Source organism: Aquarana catesbeiana, linkage group LG01 (assembly GCF_042186555.1).
Source record: "Aquarana catesbeiana isolate 2022-GZ linkage group LG01, ASM4218655v1, whole genome shotgun sequence".
Taxonomy (NCBI): Eukaryota; Metazoa; Chordata; class Amphibia; order Anura; family Ranidae; genus Aquarana; species Aquarana catesbeiana.
The window spans coordinates 720,199,846-720,221,194 of record NC_133324.1 but is presented as its reverse complement, the minus strand read 5'-3'; the positions used below and the strand labels follow the sequence as shown (position 1 = coordinate 720,221,194).

The following is a 21,349-nucleotide window of genomic DNA, read 5'->3' as shown; positions in this document are numbered from 1 at the left end:
CCGTTTGCAAGAGGGACGCTTATGCCTTTTTTTAACAGGTAAGCGTGCTTTTGCCCACTAGAGATCTTTTGGATATAATTATCCAAATCCTCTCCAAACAGCCTTGCACCACTAAATGGAAATCCAGCCAGAAGTTTCTTACATGGTGCCTCGGCTGACCAATTTTTCAACCATAAGATTCTACGCATATGCACCAACCCAAGTGAAAGACTAGAGGTTTGGATAATAGAATCTCTGATGGCGTCAACAGCAAAACATAAGGCCGCTGGAAGGTTAGCCAACCCCTGGGCCTGCTGTTCAGGTAGAACTTTGAGGTCCTGCTTAACATGGTCTCTTAAGTATTGACAGACTCCGATCGCTGCCACTGCAGCTTGAGCTACTGAACCTGCTAAGGAGAAAATATCTTTCAACAGGGATTCCATTTTTTTTATCAACAGGATCCCTGAGCATTGTCTACAGGACAAGTCAGACTTTTATTTACGGAGGAAATGGCGGCATCAACGGCCGGTATCCCCCACATCTTTATAACCTTTTCTTCCATCGGATAAAGTGTTGAAAACTTTTTAGGCGGAAAAAAACATTTATCTGGGTGATCCCACTCAGAATAAATGAGCTTTTCTAGCAAATTATGAACAGGAAAAGCATGTGTTGTTTGAGGAGGCTTCAGTGACCCCAAAGAAGAAGAGGGTTCTGACTCAGATATGGGTAATTTAAATGTGGAGCGGACCAATCCAGCAAGGATCTGTACTAAGACCTTCTCATCTTGAGAAGCTGAAGAGGGCCCTTCTCCACTTGATTCCTCAGAGGAGGAATCATCAGTTCCATGCCGATCCTCTGAAAGGGATTCTTCTCCTTTTTCCCAGAGCTCCTCTGTCTGAGGGTCCTGGGTAACAGAGGAAGACCTAATGCGTTTTCTTCCACTGAGTGAAGATGCAATTAAGGCCATTAATCTTTCCTCTAGTCCATTAATGGTTGAGGAAAAAACCTCCTGCATAATATATACAGGGGCTGAAGTGCCAGAAGCAGATGCAGCCCCTGACCCCAACGGCTCTCCCTGGCCGGCCATCCCAGGTCCTTCGGGGGGGGAAGTCGCTGCAGAAGGGGGGGTCCTCAGAGCCTGAGGGAGATCCCCTAGAGCCTCTGGTTTTTGGGGTATTTGTACCTCTTCTACCCATAGTGCCAAGCAAACAAGGTGGAGGTATCACACAAATGAAACACTGACTGCTGAGCGATGTAGTCCAGCAACTGCTGCTGCTACCAATGCCCAGTCAAATTTTTCTTAGTAAATGTTGCCTACGAGAATGCCTGTGTCCCACCTTACATACGACCGTCAGCTCTGTGTCCCTCCATAGGCTGTGTGCACCTGAAAAGTGTGCTTCACATAGCCTGTGCAGCCAGCGATGTGGGCGTCTAAGCACGCCGGACGTCGCACTGACGCTCCGCCCCTCTCCTTGCTTTTTCAAAAAACTTGCTCTTTTCAGCGCGAGCTGACCCTCCGGGACAAGCGTGGAGGGGAGGCTGGGGTGGAGGAGGAAGGAGAGAGCCAGCAGATGATGGGATCTGCCAAATAGTAATGGCAGTGGTGGCGGCGGCAGTGCGGTATACTACCGCCTTTCAGACCACCGCGGCCCCCCCCCCTAATCCTGGGGGGATATCCCTGCAGGAAGAGCCCCCCATCCCATCCTACCTGGAGCTCGGCTGGAGGAGCTGTGCAGTGTGAACACTGAGACAGACAATCAAGCATGTGAAGGTATGTGCTCTTGGCAGCCCCCGGTGGTAACAATAGGCATAGCATACATTTACTTAAAGGAGAAACCTACTAGAATTAAAAAATTCAGTGGAATCTCCCTTACCTTATCCAGCTGCAGGGTTTTGTTATATAGACCCAATCTTCACCTCTCACGGTGGGCTCCGTTTGGAAAACCTTCAGAGACTGGGGCCCCCTATGGATAGGGGATCCACAGTTCTGGGCCTGTAAAGCACCCGGCCAAGAATAAGGCTAGAAAAAACAAATTCTGAAATGCGGGGTCCATCTCTCTAAAAAGAGAAGCGTTACAGGTGAAACCTCGTTTCTTCGGACACGAGGCCCGGGTACCATCCAATTCGGCCTAGAAAGGACACTTTGAAATGGATACAGTTCGCCTGGCTTGCCCCAGTATAGGATTAGGATATTCCCTTTGGAGCTCAGCACAGCACATCTTTACACGTGACCAACACCTAAGACACTTGCGAAAAAACTGAGGTATCCCTGTAAGGGGAGGGATTATATAGGGGGGTTGAACTTCCTGTTTAGGGTGTGTCGGTGTCCAATCACCTAGCGATACCCTATATAACCCATCAGTAATTACTGAGGCAATGTGTCCCGTGATGTACGAGAAAGAAATGTATACGTTAAATATCAGGACATCTTTCATTCTGCAAACCTAATGTCCACCCAACCCAGCACAAGCCAAATACCATCCATCACTGCTTCTCTCTTCAGAAGATTGACATTAGGACCTGGCTTAAGAAGCCTCACTCATCCCTGCATTCTCTGCAGAAGACTGATTTCAGGGTCTTGGCTGAAAAAACCTGACCCACTACTCATTCTCTCTAAGGCTGTTTTCACACTGAGGCAGTTTGCAGGAGTTTTAGCGATAAAAAAATTGCACCTGTAAAGCACCTGAAAACTGCCTCTCATGCTTCCCCAGTGTGAAAGCCCAAGTGCTTTCACACTGGGGCGGTCTGCTTGCGGGACGGGAAAAAAAGTCCTGCGAGCAGTATCCTTGGGGTGGTGTAAGAGCACTGTATACAGCGCCCCTGCCCATTGGAATTAATGGGCAGTGCTTCTGAAGCGCCTGTAAAGCGCTTCAGAAGCGCCGCCAACACAGGCAGTTTTAACCCTTTCTTGTGCTTTACCGCCAATGTGGCCATGGCGTCAAAAAATCCCAACCTTCAATGCTCCGCTCTTCAGAGAACTGATACGGTGCCTTGAAAAAGTATTTATAACCCTTGAAATTTTCCACATTTTGTCATGTTACAACCAAACACATAAAATGTATTTTATTGGGATTTTATGTGCTAGACCAAAACAAAAGTGGCACATAATTGTGAAGTAGAAGGAAAACGGTAAACAGTTTACAAAAATTTCTGAAAAGTGTGGAGTGCATTTGTATTCAGTCCCCCTGAGTCATTATTTTGTAGAACCACCTTTCACTGCAATTACAGCTGCAAGACTTTTTGGGGATGTCTCTACCAGCTTTGCACATCTACAGTGACATTTTTGCCCATTCGTTTTTGCAAAATAGCTCAAGCTCTGTCAGATTGGATGGAGAGACAGCAATTTTCACAGATTCTCAATTGGATTTAGGTCTGGACTTTGACTGGGCCATTCTAACACATGAATATGCTTTGATATAAACCATTCTATTGTAGCTCTGGCTGTATGTTTAGGGTCATTGTCCTGCTGGAAGTTGAACCTCTGCCCCAGACTCAAGTCTTTTGCAGACTAGCAGGTTTTCTTCTAAGATTGCCCTGTATTGAAAAAAATGTAACTACCTCTAAAAATAGGATTTTTAAGGCAATTTTGGAAAAACAAAAAAGATATATATTCATTTAAAAAAAGTTTATTTATACAAAATTTCAACATGATTAAAAGATTCCCACATGGGAGACATAATATTGCAAAAATAATCATCCTAAAGTGGTAAAGCCCCTAATCTTACAGCAGCGGATTCTAAGGCCCTTCGTGACCTTTATCTGCTGCTGCAGGAAAGTGAATCATCTAACGATTTTTGGGACGATGACTTGGACAGTGAGGATAATGAAAAAAAACAGGATAGTCCCCAGAAAAAAAAAATTTAAGAGGAAATCACACAAATTCCCTCCATTAAATCAGAACTCAGCTTTGGCACTCTTTGTCAAATAAACTAAAGAGATAGAGGCAATCAAAAATGATACCACAGTTAGAAACTTGAGTCCTGAACAACAGCTGGCACTAAAATCTTTAAGAGATAACACTAAAATAACAATTAAAGCATCTGATAAAAGGTGGCAATATAGTTTTGATGGATAATTCAATAGAGGAGAAAAGATCTCTTAAGATCCTTAATAACCGGAGATGTCATCGTAAAATCTCATCTTCCTTGGTTGACAGATTTAAGCGTTTTACTGCTTGGTGGATGAGGCACGTAATGAGGGAGCTATAAAACGAGTGATATGTGGGAATTTTTTCGCACCAAATACCCTTGTGTACCCACCATGTATGCACTCCCCTAAGTGCATAAGTATATCCAACCCCCCCCTGGGAGACCCATTATCTCAGGTAATGGGTGTATCTCAGATGGTATTAGTCATGCAGATATTGGAGAACATGGAAGTTCTGGTTTGGGCAATTTTAGTAACAATTGATGTTGAATCATTGTACAATAGCATTCCCCATGATTTGGGGGTTTCTGCTGTTGGACGAATACTCCAGCAGAGAGCAACACAGGAGTAGAAATTCAACAAATTTATATTGCAAATGTTGGACTTTATCTTGAGACACAATGTTTTTATGTACAAGGGTTCCCACTACCTCCAGGTACAGGGTGTGGCTATGGGAACATGTTGCGCCCCCTCTTATGCCAACCTTTACCTGGGGGAGTGGGAAAAGGATTTCTTGTTGAATAATCAATTGGCCACATACACGCGTCATGTGGCAGAGATGCATAGATGATATACTTCTTGTATGGGATGGTCCAGAAGAGATCTTAAAAGGAATGTCTCAACCAGAAAAATCACAATGATTTCAATCTGTTCTTCACCATGGTGTATGATCATAAGGATACGGATAGCCAAAAAGTTGACCTTAAGGATCAAGATGGTAGACTAATCAATAGGCTCTTCAGGAAGGAAACTGTAGGCAACACTTTGTTGCACACAGTTTCCACCTTGAATCCCTCAAAAAGTCTATACTCCTTAGTCAATTTTTACGCTTAAAAATGCAAATGTACTTTTGAAGATTTCCAACAGGAAGCTGATGAGCTCAGTAAAGAGATTACTAACCAGAGGCTACACTAAATCTACCCTCAAAAAGGCTTTTAACCGTGTGAAGGGTAAAACAGGATAAGATAAAAGACAGGAGCTCATCTTCAAGACCAAAAAGAAGAAAAAAAAGAGACAATGTTACTAGGATTATACTGCGTTATTCCAAACGAACATGAAAGGTTGAGGAAAATTCTTTCCAAACATTGGTCAATTCTCACAGAGGATCCAATTCAAGGGTTTAGTAACCCCTAACCCACAGATCACCTCTAGAAAAGGCAGGATCTATTGGTGGAATGCTCATACAAAGTGAATACAAAAGGGGACTCAAAGAAGGATCCATGTAAGATCTGGGGTACTTTTCCTTGTGGAGCCTGCTCACATTGTGAGGTCATTGGCAGGAGGACTTTTTTTACGTTACCAAATGGGGAATGCTTTCGCATCAAACATTTTACAAACTGTAAGACACAGGGTGTGGTCTATCTCCTGCAATGTCAATGTGGAGCCTTCTTTATAGGCAAGACACAGCAGGAACAGCAAGCATTTGCATAGTATGCAAATTGGCAACCTGTATCTTCCTCTTGGCAGACATGTAGCCATTAGGCATGGATACAGAATGCCCAAGGTCAACTTCACAGTTTTGGATCAAGTACATATTCCAATTAGAGGGGGGACTGGAACAAGATTCTACTCCAGCGCGAAATGCACTGGATTAGATATCTTAATGCCACTACCCGCCCAGGTTTAAATGAAGCTGAAAGCTTCAGACACTTTCTGGAAGGATTCAGCTCAGGCAAAACTGACTAATTTGCCTAGTAGCAACCCCTCAATAGACTTTTCCTTTTATAACATCTGGGTAAGGTTTGATTGATTTTTCCTTCCTTTTTATCTACATTTTTTTCGTATAATACTGTTCTCACCAATATTTTCAGTGTCATATATCGGTAGTTGACGTTTGCTCCTGGGTGTAGACTCCCGCCGGAAGTTTTCTCCCCAAGGGGTTGGTATTTGCCACTCCTATGTCTTTTTCAATGGATTGAGATGGTACATCTTTGGGGTTTTTTTTATTGATTATTTTTTCATACATATTGTATAATTTTGCTGATTGGCATGTTTTGATGCTTTTTTGGCTTCTTTATTGTTATATGTTTTCTTGCTTTCAACATTATCTGTGATGGTGAGAGCATTGCTTCTCAATATGGGGATCTTGGTCTGCAGGTCTTCACCCACATACCCGGCACACCCAGGCCCCTTTATTTACATATTTGGGGCCGTATTTTCTCTCCTGAATCTTTGGACTGAGTGTTTTTTGCACCCTCTCCTGGATTGAGGAGACTGTGTCGGCGGTTTCAGTTTCCAATATGGCCACTGTCCTCATTCCCGGATGTGTATATCCTGGTGTTGTAGCCACCCATGGTGTCTTTTCTTTGCGTCATGCGTGAGCCACACTATGTCGCACTGAATGTGTATGTGGTTACTATCTCACACTATTCATGTCGCGCCGGATGCATGTGTCATCATCGCGTCATGTTGCGCGTGACGTTAGGTCATCATCGTGCTGCGTTGCGTGTAACGCCGTTGCACCGTGTCACATTTTCGCACAATCTGTGGCACACATGGGGCATATAAGGAGATGCCGGGGACCAGATTGGCGCCATTTCTTCCTTCACTGAATCCAAAATGGACGTTTGTGCAGTGGAGAAAACCTTTTTGTCACCTGGGGGGGGGGGGTATTGGGGGAAATTACAACAACCTGCTTGAATCAACTTGAATAAAGCCTGCTCCTAGCCCCTTTGTTTGTACTTTGGCTAAGTATATACAAGGCCTTGCTCAGTATTTGTGTTTTATCCCTTTACAGGGTGGTCGCTATCCATTTGGATTAAGCAATCGCTTGTGTGGTTTACATACAATGCTATTTTGAACTGAGTATAATTTATACATAAATCAACTTTTGCAGCTCAAAATCCTTGCCTCCCTCCTTTGATATCTTGGGTGCCTTTATGGGATTTTCCAAGTGTCCCTGTATGTGGGGAAAGGCTTGTTCTGCAGACATTTGTGATCCCCATGTTTGTTGAAGGAATATCTTCTCCAATAATATAGCAAGATATGCAAGTTTGACGCCTTATATTCTTCTAAAATGTTATGCATGATATTCATTTATTTGGATTCTAAATTGCATGTAGATTTTATACTTTCAGAAGTGGTATTAGTCCCTGAAGAAGAATATAGTTTATACACATTTTGAAACGCGTTGGAACTCCCACTACTCGTCACCATCTGCAATATGCATGGATGGTACATTCGCTAGTGGGGAAAAAAAACACTTTAGGATGATCATTTGTGCAATATTATAATACATTTATAGGTTTATTTGTATTGTCTCCCATGTGGGAATATTTTAATCATGTTGAAATTTTGTATAAATAAACTTTAATGAATAGTCTTTCTTTTTCCAAAATTGTCTTAAAAATCCCATTTAGAGGTATTTACAGTGGGGACGGAAAGTATTCAGACCCCCTTACATTTTTCACTCTTTGTTATATTGCGGCCATTTGCTAAAATCATTTAAGTTTTTTCCTCATTAATATACACACAGCACCCCATATTGACAGAAAAACACAGAATTGTTGACATTTTTGCAGATTTATTAAAAAAGAAAAACTGAAATATCACATGGTCCTAAGTATTCAGACCCTTTGCTGTGACACTCATATATTTAACTCAGGTTCTGTCCATTTCTTCTGATCATCCTTGAGAGATAGTTCTACACCTTCATTTGAGTCCAGCTGTGTTTGATTATAGTGATTGGACTTGATTAGGAAAGCCACAGACCTGTCTATATAAGACCTTACAGCTCACAGTGCATGTCAGAGCAAATAAAAATCATGAAGTCAAAAGGAACTGCCTGAAGAGCTCAGACAGAATTGTGGCAAGGCATAGATCTGGCCAAGGTTACAAAAAAAATTTCTGCTGCACTTAAGGTTCCTAAGAGCACAGTGGCCTCCATAATCCTTAAATGGAAGATGTTTGGGATGACCAGAACCCTTCCTAGTGCTGGCCGTCTAGCCAGACTGAGCTATCGGGGGAGAAGAGCCTTGGTGAGAGAGGTAAAAAAGAACCCAAAGATTGCTGTGGCTGAGCTCCAGAGATGCAGTCGGGAGATGGGAGAAAGTTGTAGAAAGTCAACCATCACTGCAGCCTTCCACCAGTCGGGGCTTTATGGCAGAGTGGCCCGACGGAAGCCCCTCCTCAGTGCAAGACACATGACAGCCCGCATGGAGTTTGCTAAAAAAAAAAAAAAAACACAACACCTGAAGGACTCCAAGATGGTGAGAAATAATAGGATACAAAATAAGGTAGTACCGAGTATTACCAGGGAGGTGGACTTTTTAGGCTAAGAACCAGTGGAGAAGATATAGCAGTATAAAAAAAAAAATATGAATTTATTGAAAAATACAATATCTAAAAAACAATGACAATTGTAACACATACCATCTATGATTATTGTGCAGTGAGCCCTTGTATGTCTATGCGTTTCACCGTTAGGCCTCCTCAGGACACGGCCAAGGTTCACAGATGAGACAGAGAAGGAAATATGTCTCTCCATCTTAAATTGGAATGCAAAATTATGCAAGTCACGGTAGCATGAGAAAGTTCAATCAGCAGTAAGAAAGTATATTAGATATAGCTAAATATCTCAGCAGGGGCATGTAAACAATATTCCTAATTAAGGGAGCAGCCATTAGAGGGAGGAGGGCCAACACCGGATTCACCACTTAGATCCTGGATTTAGTATCAGCAATGCTGAAGGCTCAATACAATCCCATCGCTGCATATTCAGGATACAAATAATCCAGCGTGCCCCTGGGAGACAGCAATACACATGCATATTCAGGGTGATGTGCAGTGTTTGTTTTCCGCCACACATAGCGTTTTGCTTTTAAGCCAAAAATTTTCAATTTCTGACCAGAGCACCTTTCTATACATGTTTGCTTTGTCCCGCACATGGCTTCTCGCAAACTGCAAATGGGACTTCTTATGGCTTCCTTTCAACAATGACTTTCTTCTTGCCACTCTTCCATAAAGGCCAGATTTTTGGAGTGCATGACTAATAGTTGCCCTGTGGACAGATTCTCCCACCTGAGCTGTGGATTTCTGCAGCTCCTCCAGTGTTACCATGGGCCTTCTGGCTGCTTCTCTGATGAATGCTCTCCTTGCCCGGCCTGTCAGTTTAGGTGGACGGCCATGTCTTGGTAGGTTTGCAGTTGTCCCATACTCTTTGCATTTTCGGATGATGAATTGAACAGTGCTCTAAGATGTTCAAAGCTTGGGATTTTTTTTTATAACCTAACCCTGCTTGAAAACTTCTTTACAACTTTATCCTTGACCTGTCTGGGGTTTTCTTTGGCCTTCATGATGCTGTTTGTTCACTAAGGCTCTCTAACAAACCTCTGAGGGCTTCACAGAACAGCTGTATTTATACGGAGATTAAATTACATGCAGGTGGACTCCAAATCTAATTAGGTGACTTCTGAAGGCAATTGGTTCCACTAGATTTTTGGTTAGGGGTATCAGAGTAAAGGGGGAATGAATACAAATGCACGCCACACTTTTCAGATATTTGTAAAATATTTTGAAAACTATGTCACTCTCCAGATGTGATGAGCTTGTAGGAGACATACCCAAAAAGGCTTATAGCTGTAATTACCGCAAAAGATGGTTCTACAAAGTATTGACCTAGGGGGGCTGAATACAAATGCACGCCACACTTTTCACATATTTGTAAAAAAAAAAAAAAATCTAGTATGTTAAAAACCATTTATCTTTTTCCTTCCACTGCACAATTATTTGCTACTGTGTGTTGGTCCATCACATAAAATCCTAATAAAATACATTTACATTTTTGGTTGGAACATGACAAAATGTGGAAAATTCCAAGGGGTAGGAATACTGTTTAAAAGGCACTGTATCAGGGACCTGGCTCAAAAAGCCCCACCCATCACTGCTCCTCTGTTCAGAAGGCTGACATCGCAACCTAGCCTCAGATAGTTCAATGATCATTGCTGCTCTCTTTTGAAGATGAACATCAGGACCTGGGCCAAGAAGCCCTTACCATCTTCTTCTCTTCAGAAGGCTGACATCTGGATGAGAATGGAAGCATCTCACTGTCAGTCAGCCATCTAACTGCACTTCCAGCTTTATATGCTGCAGAAAGGAATCTTGGGATATGCATTTTGTGAAGATGTGAAAAGATGATATATAGATGCTGCTGAGGAACACTCATTTAGATGTTTGCTTCTGCAAATACAACAAATCAAGTGACTAATCTGTGAACCATCATAAAAACATTTTCAAATGATTGCAGACCTCCAAAAATCAACATAACGTTTTGACTGTTATATCACCAGCCGTGAGATCCATTTAGGATAACAGCACAACAGCACAACAAGCCATACAGCAGCAAAATATTACACTTAATGGAAAACAAAATCAAATCACAAGCAATGCATTTCTGACAGGAGATGAGTATGTAGTTTAATCATTTTAAATGCAGTCAAGAATGTTATTTGACTTAAATAAATCAAAAGGATGGTGTGCAACTCAACCAATCAGATTTCATTATTCACTAATTGGACTCCAGAAAGGCTTTCACTTTTTTTCACCGTGCATTATAAACATATGCATGGGTCCATTCTACTGAAACACATTTACATTAAAAAGAAGGGTTGTGGGGGGGAGTGGTGGTTGCGCTGTGATGGGGAGAGGACAAGAAGGGAGGGGGGGGGGGGGGAGACTATACTAAACTAGAGTGTATGTAACACACATGCCAAATAGCCCAAAAAAAGGGGGTCTATAAACACACAAAATAACAATAGCCCACTGACTAGTGCCTGTGATAAGTGATTAAAATAACCAATAAATGTATAGCATGAGAGAAATAAGATGGCATCCAAATAAATAATACATATAATGAAGGTGCAAACAAGCCAATGAGATAATAACAAATGGTGAACAATGGGTGAATACAATGTTAAGTGCATAGGTAGGTAGAGTGATATAAATAAATCCCATTAATATACATGATAAAAAAAAAAAAAAAAATTTAAAAAACATGTGAAACAATAAAAATATAAAAATATATAAAAATATATAGAAAACAATCCCGCCACCAATGTGACACTTCTGAGTAAAGTCCAGAACCACAACAATAGATGTGTCAGGGGTAGAGGGGTGATCTGCGATGGGGGCACCTCAGTGTGCACAGGCCCCTTACCTTACAGCTGTAAGGTATACAGCATAAGTATTAGGCGCCCAAAAGGTGATGGAATCCAGGAAGTTGCAGCAAATGGTAAAGCTCACAAATGTTGTGGTATCATATGCGAAGAAAAAAAGATGAACAGCATATAGTGTGATACTGTTTGGGAAATAAAAGCAGGCAGGCTGAGGGAGGGGGGAAGGGGGGGTTGCACTCACTTGTGACAGATGAGCGCAAGCCTCAAACCACGAGTGCCGAACTCGTATAATCCAAAACGCTGGCCAAAGGACCCTCTACCATCTCACTCCTCCTGTGGCTCACCGCCCGTCATACATCATAAAGGTAGTGTGGTATCAAGACAAGAAAACCGCATATAGCGTAATCCCGTATAAAACACTTTTATTAACATAAATACAATCGCTAAAGACTTACACAAGGTGATAGCTGGGGGGTATAAAATTCTGCGAGCGCCGTGCTCGTAACATCAGCTGTTGTGTAGGCAACGTCCCGTGCTCCTGACGCGTATCGTCACGTCACGTGACTTCTTCAGAGGATCCTCTGAAGAAGTCACGTGACGATACGCGTCAGGAGCACGGGACGTTGCCTACACAACAGCTGATGTTACGAGCACGGCGCTCGCAGAATTTTATACCCCCCAGCTATCACCTTGTGTAAGTCTTTAGCAATTGTATTTATGTTAATAAAAGTGTTTTATACGGGATTACGCTATATGCGGTTTTCTTGTCTTGATACCACACTACCTTTATGATGTATGACGGGCGGTGAGCCACAGGAGGAGTGAGATGGTAGAGGGTCCTTTGGCCAGCGTTTTGGATTATACGAGTTCGGCACTCGTGGTTTGAGGCTTGCGCTCATCTGTCACAAGTGAGTGCAACCCCCCCTTCCCCCCTCCCTCAGCCTGCCTGCTTTTATTTCCCAAACAGTATCACACTATATGCTGTTCATCTTTTTTCTTCGCATATGATACCACAACATTTGTGAGCTTTACCATTTGCTGCAACTTCCTGGATTCCATCACCTTTTGGGCGCCTAATACTTATGCTGTATACCTTACAGCTGTAAGGTAAGGGGCCTGTGCACACTGAGGTGCCCCCATCGCAGATCACCCCTCTACCCCTGACACATCTATTGTTGTGGTTCTGGACTTTACTCAGAAGTGTCACATTGGTGGCGGGATTGTTTTCTATATATTTTTATATATTTTTATTGTTTCACATGTTTTAAATTTTTTTTTTTTTTTTTTTTATCATGTATATTAATGGGATTTATTTATATCACTCTACCTACCTATGCACTTAACATTGTATTCACCCATTGTTCACCATTTGTTATTATCTCATTGGCTTGTTTGCACCTTCATTATATGTATTATTTATTTGGATGCCATCTTATTTCTCTCATGCTATACATTTATTGGTTATTTTAATCACTTATCACAGGCACTAGTCAGTGGGCTATTGTTATTTTGTGTGTTATAGACCCCCTTTTTTTGGGCTATTTGGCATGTGTGTTACATACACTCTAGTTTAGTATAGTCCCCCCCCCCCCCCCCCCTTCTTGTCCTCTCCCCATCACAGCGCAACCACCACTCCCCCCCACAACCCAGTTTTGTTTTGTCTGTTTGGAGCAGTACTATAGGTGTTGCAGCAGTGTCCCTCTGTTAGTCTAGGAGTCCGCCAGCAGCGCAGGAGTTTCTCTTTTGTTTTTACATTAAAAAGAAACTGATGTTAAAGCGGTATTAAACCCGAGATAGAGATATATAGATATCTCTATCTCCCTTTCTCATATGCAGCTTAACAATCATTAGATGCAGTGGCTGCATTAGTGTTTTTATTTTAGTCCCTCCCACTCTCCGGTGACCTGGTCAGTATTAGAGTGCCTCCACTCTGGATGAAGGAGCATGGGGGCACCTTTGGACAGCAGCATTGTCAGTCTGGGGGAGGGGAGTGTTAAGATGTACTAGCAGATTTAGATGCATTAAAGAGGATGTAAACCCTGGTGGGTTTTACTTCCTCTTTATTTCCCTGCAAAGGTAAGGCATAACGACTTACCTGAAACCGAAGCCTGCGATAATCACTACTGTCCCCACTAGCAGTGAGTGTCCATCTTCACCCCTTTTCCTTTCGGGGCCACGAACTCCGGCTCTGTGACTGGCCGGAGTAACATGACGTCAATCCCGAGCATGCGCGCGGGAGCCGCAAGTCACGGCATGACCCCTATTAGAAACGCACAATGTGCCCTTTCTAAAGTGCGCACGAGCCGTAGTCATCGGCGCTCGGCTTTTTTCTAAATATCTCCTAAACCGTGGAGGTTTAGGAGATATTTCTATTTCAAGCACCTACAGGTAAGCCTTAATATAGGCTTACCTGTAGGTAAAAGTGGTTGTACAACCACTTTAAATTGAAGCCAAACGCCAGCTAATACATTATATGCAGTTACAGCAACATTTTTTTCTTATGGGATAAGTCTTACATAAAAGCTGGTCATTGTAAGCAGTCATGCTAGTGTTAAATGGTTTGTCTCATCTCTGTACCTGATACATTTTGCTGGAGAGCTTGTTCTTTTGGGAAAAAATAAACAGAAAAAAGACTTACTGACTGGATCACCAGATGAAGAAAAAAAAAAGAAAAAGCCTAAAAAAAGAAAAACAAAAGCAGCCATCACACCTAAGAATTGGTAAGCTGCAATCTAATAAATGGTTGCCTTTGGATTTAATACTGCTTTTAAAGTAAATAACATGGATAGAAACAGACACAGAATGTATATACCTTCTAAAGTGTGCTGCAGTTCCAGGACCTGATTAATCAGTCGAGTCTTTTCTTCTAGTTCTACTTGATTTTCTACTTCCAGAGCTATATATAAATTAAAATATCATTTATATTAGAATGAACAAGATTTGTATGGGTGAAGCTACAAGCTGAACACATGTGGAAAAACAAAATCTAAGCAAAATGAAGTCTGAAGATGTAGTGGTAAAACTTAAAAGCGGAGTTCCACCCAAAAGTGGAACTTCCGCTTTAAGGCCTCCTCCCCAGCTCCTGATGGCAAAACTGAGCTTTTTGGGGAGGGAGCGGGTACCCGATTTTGACAGGTACCCGCAGCCACTTCCGTTCCGGTGGCCTTAGGCGATTGGAAGTTCTCCTTCCCCCTCCCTCCTGAAGTCTTCTGGGACACAGGACAGGAAGAAAACTGCTGGGGCGAGTGCACCGCTGGACCGTGGGCCAGGTAAGTGTGTGTTTATTAAAAGTCAGCAGCTACACTTTTTGTAGCCGGTGACTTAAAACACCACACACACAAATGACTGGAACTCAGCTTTAAGGCTCATACAAACTATAAAAGAAAAATCAGGCGAAAATTTTCATCCAAAACATTTTAGTATAGTGTGTACACAACTTTCGACAGCCGATTCCGACTTTTCGTACGAAAATTCCCGAAGGGACAAACTTCAAAATTTCTCGTACGGGAACAGAAGGAATGAGTTTTGTTTAAAGTGTACCGTTTTCGTACAAGAAAAATCAGTACAAAAAAAAAAAGATTGAGCATGATCAGAAACAATAAACAAAAAATAAAAAAAAGCCTTTGTCGTACCAGAATTTGCGTTCATCAGTTTTGATGTGCTGTGAGGCAACAAGGAAAATCAGACGATCGTTCGACCGATTTTCTTACAGTGTGTACCCCACTTTACATTAACTCAGCTATATCTATATCCAAAGTCACAATATCAAGATGTCTATTGTATGTCGTGCATGTTCTAATGTACAGGCAACAAATAAATTGCTCATATGAGCAGCTGCAAAAGCAGAAACTGCTGAACTGCACAATAGCTAAACAAAAGAGCTCAGACATTCTTGAAGTATGGAGTACAAATACTCATCGTTCCTGCAGTTCAACAAGAATACCTGGCATTTCCAGGTATGGAGGAGCAGGTGACCTGCTCCCACATTATAGTGCCCAGGTCTAGCAGCTAATCACAAGGCCCAAGCACTGTTAGATGAGCAGGGGAGTAACGTCACTGTTCCCTCAGGTCACCAAGGGTGGTTCTCAGTGCCACAGCAATGAACTTCGAGGGAGAACAAGTAGGATGAATTTCAAGGGGGATGCCCTTTTCAGCAACCTAGCCAATGTCTCATCGTTCTAGTACATACAGCGGGTAAAATAAGTATTGAACGCATCACCATTTTTCTACATAAATATATCTCTAAAAGGTGCTATTTTGACATTAAAATTTTCACCACATAGTTGGTAACAACCCATGCAATCCATCCAAAGAAAGAAACCAAAACAAATAAGTTCAGAATTTAAGTTATGTATAATAAAATGGAATGACACAGGGAAAAACTATTGAACATGCTAAGTGAAACGTAATACTTTGTAGGTAATGACAGCTTCAACACACCTTCTGTATGGAGAAACTAGTCGCATGCATCGCTCAGGTGTGATTTTGGTCCATTCTTCCACATAAACAGTCTTCAAATCTTGAAGGTTCCGTGGGCCTCTATGAGTGCTGATCTTTAGTTCTTTCCATAGATTTTCTAGTGGATTGGCAGGGCCATTCTAGCAGCTTTTTCTTTCTTTGAAGCCAATTGAGCGTTTCCTTGGCTTTGTGTTTGGGATCATTGTCTTACTAAAATGTCCATCCTCATTTTATCTTCATCATCCTTGTAGATATCAGCAGAGTTTTATCAAGAATGTCTTAGTTAATTTTTCCATTCATCCTTCCTTCAACGAGTATGAAGTTTGCCAGTACCGTATGCTGAAAAACAGCCCCACACCATGATGTTCCCACCTCCAAATGTCACGGTATGGTTTTTGGGGTGATGTGCCATTTCACCTCCAAATATGGGGTGTATTATTGCATCCAAAGAGTTCAATTTTGGTCTCAGACTCTCATCTGACCAGACTATATTCTCCCAGTATTTCACAGGCTTGTCTAAATGTTGTGCAGCAAACTATAAATGAGCTTCAACATGCTTTTTCTTCAGCAATGGAGTCCTGCGTTGTGAGTGTGCATACATTTCAGGGTGGTTGAGTGCATTACTTCTTTTCTTTGAAACCATTGTACCCGCTAATTCCAGCTCTTTCTGAAGCTCTCCACAAGTGGTCCTTGGCTCTTGGACAACTCTGATAATTCATTTCACTCCTTTGTCAGAAATCTTGCAAGGATCACCTGGTCGTGGCCAATTTATGGTGAAATGATGTGCTTTCCACTTGTATGGCCCCAACAGTGCTCACTGGAACATTCAGAAGTTTAGAAATCCTTTTGTAGCCAATGCCATCAGTATGTTTTGCAACAATAAGGTTGCAAAGGTCTTGAGAGAGTGCTTTGCTTTTACCCATCATGAGATGTTTCTTCTGTGTCACCTTGGTAATGAGACACCTTTTTATAGGCCATTAGTTGAGACTGAAGCAGCCGATATTAATTTGCACTGACAAGGGGAAGGATTGCTTTCTAATTACTGATGGATTAGATCCGGTGAATTGGCTTTCCAAGCCTTTTTGCACCTCCAATTCTTCATTTGTTCAATACTTTTTCTCTGTGTCATTCCATTTTATTACACAACTATTTCTGAACTTATTTGTCTTGGTTTCTTTGCATGTATGTATTGCATGGGTTGTTACCAACGTAACAACACAATAGCACCTTAAAAATATATTTACCTAAAAAAATGGTGACGTGTTCAATACTTATTTTACCCGCTATACAGTCACATTAACCACTTCAATAACGGGCACTTAGACACCTTCCCGCCCAGGCCAATTTTCAGTGCTGTCGCAATTTGAATGACAATTGCGCGGTCGTGCTACACTGTACCCAAACACATTTTTTATCATTTTGTTCCCACAAATAGAGCTTTCTTTTGGTGGTATTTGATCACCTCTGCGGTTTTTATTTTTTGCGCAACAAATAAAAAAAGACCGAAAATGTTGAAAAAAAAAAAAAAACAAGTTTTTCTTTGTTTCTGTTAAAATTTTTTGTAAATAAGTACGTTTTCTCCTTCACTGACGGGCACTGATATGGCTGCACTGACGGGCACTGATACGGCGGCACTGACAGGCACTGATACGGCGGCACTGACAGGCACTGATACGGCGGCACTGACAGGCACTGATACGGCGGCACTCACAGGCACTGATACGGCGGCACTCACAGGCACCGATGAGGTGGCACCGACGATGGGCACTGTTGGGCACTCATAGGCGGCACCGATGGGCACTCGTAGGTGGCACCGATGGATGGGCACAGATGGGCAATGACAGGTGGCACTCATAAAACATATTGGGGGCATTGCTGGAACATAATGGTGCCAATCAGTGTCCATTTGTGGGCACATGTGGATGGCCATGGGGTATATACCTGGCCATCCACATGTTGCCCCTTCCCTGGTGGTCCTAGTGGAGATCCCTGGTGGTCCAGTGTGGTGATCTGAGGGGGGGGGCTGCGCTGATAAACAATCAGCGCACACACCCCCCCCCCCCCCGTCAGGAGAACCGCCGATCGTCTGTCAGACGCGAGTGAGGAATCAACGGCTCTTCCCATTGACAGCGTGATCAGCCGTGATTGGACACGGCTGATCACGTGGTAAAGAGCCTCCACCGGAGGCTCCACCGATCGCCGCGATGCGCGCCCCCGGGAGCGCACGGCGGCATGTTATCCTGCTGGACATCATATGACGCCCAGTCAGGATAACGGAACCACTTCCCGGACGTCAATCCGCTATAGGGCGGGAAGTGGTTAATTATAGGGAATTTATCAAAACTGGAGCAGACAGAATCTGGAGCAGCTATGCAATGCAACCAGATTCTATCCATAACTTGTTCAGTTAAAGCGGAACTAAACCCTTCTATCCTTTGCAGCCAAGGAAGCTGCCATTGTGGCCTCTGATCTGCAGTTGCCATATTGCTGCACGTGTGATTGGTCATGACACTAGCCATTTGATGGCTTGACAGTTTGGTTAAGAGCAGAAGCAGCCTTGACAGTTCTCATTCATGGCATGCTTTGAATATAATCATTTAGGGAAACCGGTAAATCGATGGGTCTAGTTCCGCTTTAAGCTTCAAAAATGAAAGATGGAAGCTAAATCAAATTGTCATGCACAGCTCCTCCAGAAAACAAACATACAATGATACATACCATCCATGTCAGAGTTCATCATCATTGAGGAGGTGTCTAGGGGACTGAACTCTAACAGCAAATTACGAAAATCTGGGGAACAAAAAAAAAAAAAAAAAAAAGTTCAGTTCACAAATACATCAGAAATCAGGATGCCATGCTAGAAGGCGGTACCATTTCTTTAGTATTCAAAATGCTCAGCTTTCTGAGAAGCGATTTATCAGTTATCACAGTCATCATATCTCTTGGAGACTGGTTTTCCCACTCTAATGTGAGAATAAGTAAAAAATGAGAGAGATCTCTATATCTCCCCACACACAAACTACACAAGACTGTTGGTCAACTTATACCTGTAGGCCAATTGCAGCACGAAACTGGCAGAGTAAGCATTCCCTTATTGTGCCTTGTTACTAGGATGCTCCAGTCATTGGACACTCGCCTGCAGCATCACAGCAGCAAATTATCCCCCTTGGTCAAAACCCCACACATGTGGAGTCTGCTCTTCCATAGCAGTGGCTGAGCTTAGAGTTACTTAGATGTTCCTAATCCCATTAGTTTTTCTATTACATACGTGGAAACCTCTGTATTTACTCATTTTCAGGCTGGGATCACACTAGTGCAAATTGGTTGCGGGTTTCTCCACACCCAATTCACAATAGCAGGAGTCAGATTGTGACTGGCTCTCTATGGAGATATATCTCCGCTGCGGCTCGGGTGTGAATTTGCACCGGGTCCTTTGCATCTTTTGGTCAGTTTAAGGTCTGAATTCAGCCAAAAATTTGGGCTAAAAATCGGACCTGAAACGGTGAACAGGGATGCACCGGACCTCTGCTGTGAGCCGCATGCAGCTTAGATGTAAACCCAGCCTCGATCCGCTTCAAATCGTGTAAAACTGGAGCTCTGTGTAAGGGAGCACTTTACAACAACTGAGTTCCAGGAGTTCATAGGCTCCCATGGCTGTGCTGTTGCTGGTACTGCCTCCTCTCCCCTGCAGCAGCCACTCACTGACACAGGGGAGCCAGAGCTGCAGGATCACATAACTGGATAGGAGTGGATTAAAAATAGGCATGTATGCACACCTTTTTTATACAGGTTAGGCAGTAAGATAGATTATTAAGAATTGTTATAGTTAGGCCTATCGTCCAAATGCTGATGCAGACCAGAGATTTCTTCCTGGGTCAAAGTAAGCCTTCAAGCACCCAAAAAAAAACAGGCTGGTGGATTAGCCCCTATAGCAGGAGATCTGGCCAATCTGGTAGAGCCCATGGAGAGTCAAACAGGAGTTTGATGAGGTCCGAGTACCAAGTCAAACCGATCCCATGGAATCACAAGGCATCCACCAAAGCAAAAAACATCTACTTCTATTCAATGCCTTCTCCCCAAGTATTGAGTGCATACTATACTGTACATGAACATACTTTTTAGTAAGCCAACAGATTTGTATTAAGAGATGCACCTGTACAGGTCTCTGGCCCAGCCCCACCCTGGAAGGAAGGAGCAGACTGATGAGTTTATACCTCTGTCACACTTTATCAGCACACTCCTTGCACTACAGCACACCCCTAGCTTGAGCTCTACTGTACAAGACAGCATGAGGCCAATACCAAGCCATGTTAATGTACTTTTACTGCTTGCATCTAAATATTCAATTTAAATGATGCATAGTTGAATACGGAGCTTCATGAATTTGTCTTTTATAGCTGCCTGGAGTTCACATCTAATGATGTTCTCAGTATACAAGGTCAGTTAGATGCTTTAGACTACTAATGAACTTCTATACTGTCAGTAGTTGCACAAGTCTGCCACATCAATACCATTTTAAACTGCCCTTCTGTTGAAGGTGTTTCTTTTCTATTTATACTGTATTCCCTTGGGCTTCTTTAATAATGAAACATTTCTTTAATTTGGCATTTCCTCTGGAATGCTATAGGTAGCAGACAAACTACAATCTGTGCTTTTAGAGCATTTCTTACCGGAAACTATTAAGCAGCTCCTCCAGCAGATACATTAACTACTAATGCCCATGCACTGGACTGTAGACTGCTAGCCAACATCATATCTTCACATCCACCGAGACTGTTAGCCACTCCAACAAGGACATTTTCACATAGGTATATCAATAAATGGATTTGTTACTAAAGAAGTGCTTTAGATGGGAATTTCATTAAAGTTTACAACCCCAAATCCCAAAAAGTTGGGACACTGTAAAATCTACATGAAACAGAACGCAATGATTTGCAAATCTCATAAACCCACATTTTATTTGCAATAGAATTTACTGCATAGGCCCAGAAAGAGTTCCAAAAATGACTGTCTGTGAACACATATAAAGCGCTATCGTTCCAAGAAGTCATCTGAACATGATCCAGAAACACTGCCATCTTCTCTGGGCCAAAGCTCATTTAAAATGATCTGTTGCAAAGTGGAAAATAAACTTTTCATCTGTGGTCAGATGAATTGAAAGTTGTCATTTTTGGCAGCAAAGGGCACCGGGTCCTCCAAACTATTGAGATTGACCTTCTGGCTCATCAGCACGGAGTTCAAAAGCCTGCATCTCTGATCTCTGGTGGTGTAATAACCACTTCAGCCCCGGACCATTTGGCTGGCCAAAGACCAGAGCACTTTTTGCGATTCGGCACTGCGTCGCTTTAACTGACAATTACGCGGTCGTGGACATGCCTCCCAAACAAAACTGCCGTCCTTTTTCCCACAAACAGAGCTTTCTTTTGGTGGTATTTGATCGCCTCTGCGGTTTTTATTTTTTGCGCTATAAACAAAAAAAAAAAAAAAAAAGGAGCGACAATTTTGAAAGAAAAAAAAAAAAAAAAAAACCAAAAACTTATTATTTTTTACTTTTTGCTATAATAAATATCCCCAAAAAATATATAAAAAAACATTTTTTTTCCCTCAGTTTAGGCCGATACGTATTCTTCTATTTTTGGTAAAAAAAAAAAAAA

At 42.4% G+C, this 21,349-nt stretch overlaps 1 protein-coding gene across 2 annotated transcripts in view; it reads right to left on the bottom strand.

Moving 5' to 3' along the window:
• Window positions 1–21,349, bottom strand: part of SCOC (short coiled-coil protein) — a 52,439-nt gene that overhangs the window by 7,025 nt on the left and 24,065 nt on the right. For both annotated transcript variants that reach the window (XM_073604076.1, XM_073604085.1), the window contains exons 2-3: window positions 18,414–18,485; window positions 14,050–14,133 (exon numbers count right to left, since the gene is read on the bottom strand). In XM_073604076.1, the coding sequence (XP_073460177.1) occupies window positions 14,050–14,133; window positions 18,414–18,438 (109 nt within the window). In that variant the 5' untranslated portion in view covers window positions 18,439–18,485. The remainder of the gene's footprint in view (window positions 1–14,049; window positions 14,134–18,413; window positions 18,486–21,349) is intronic.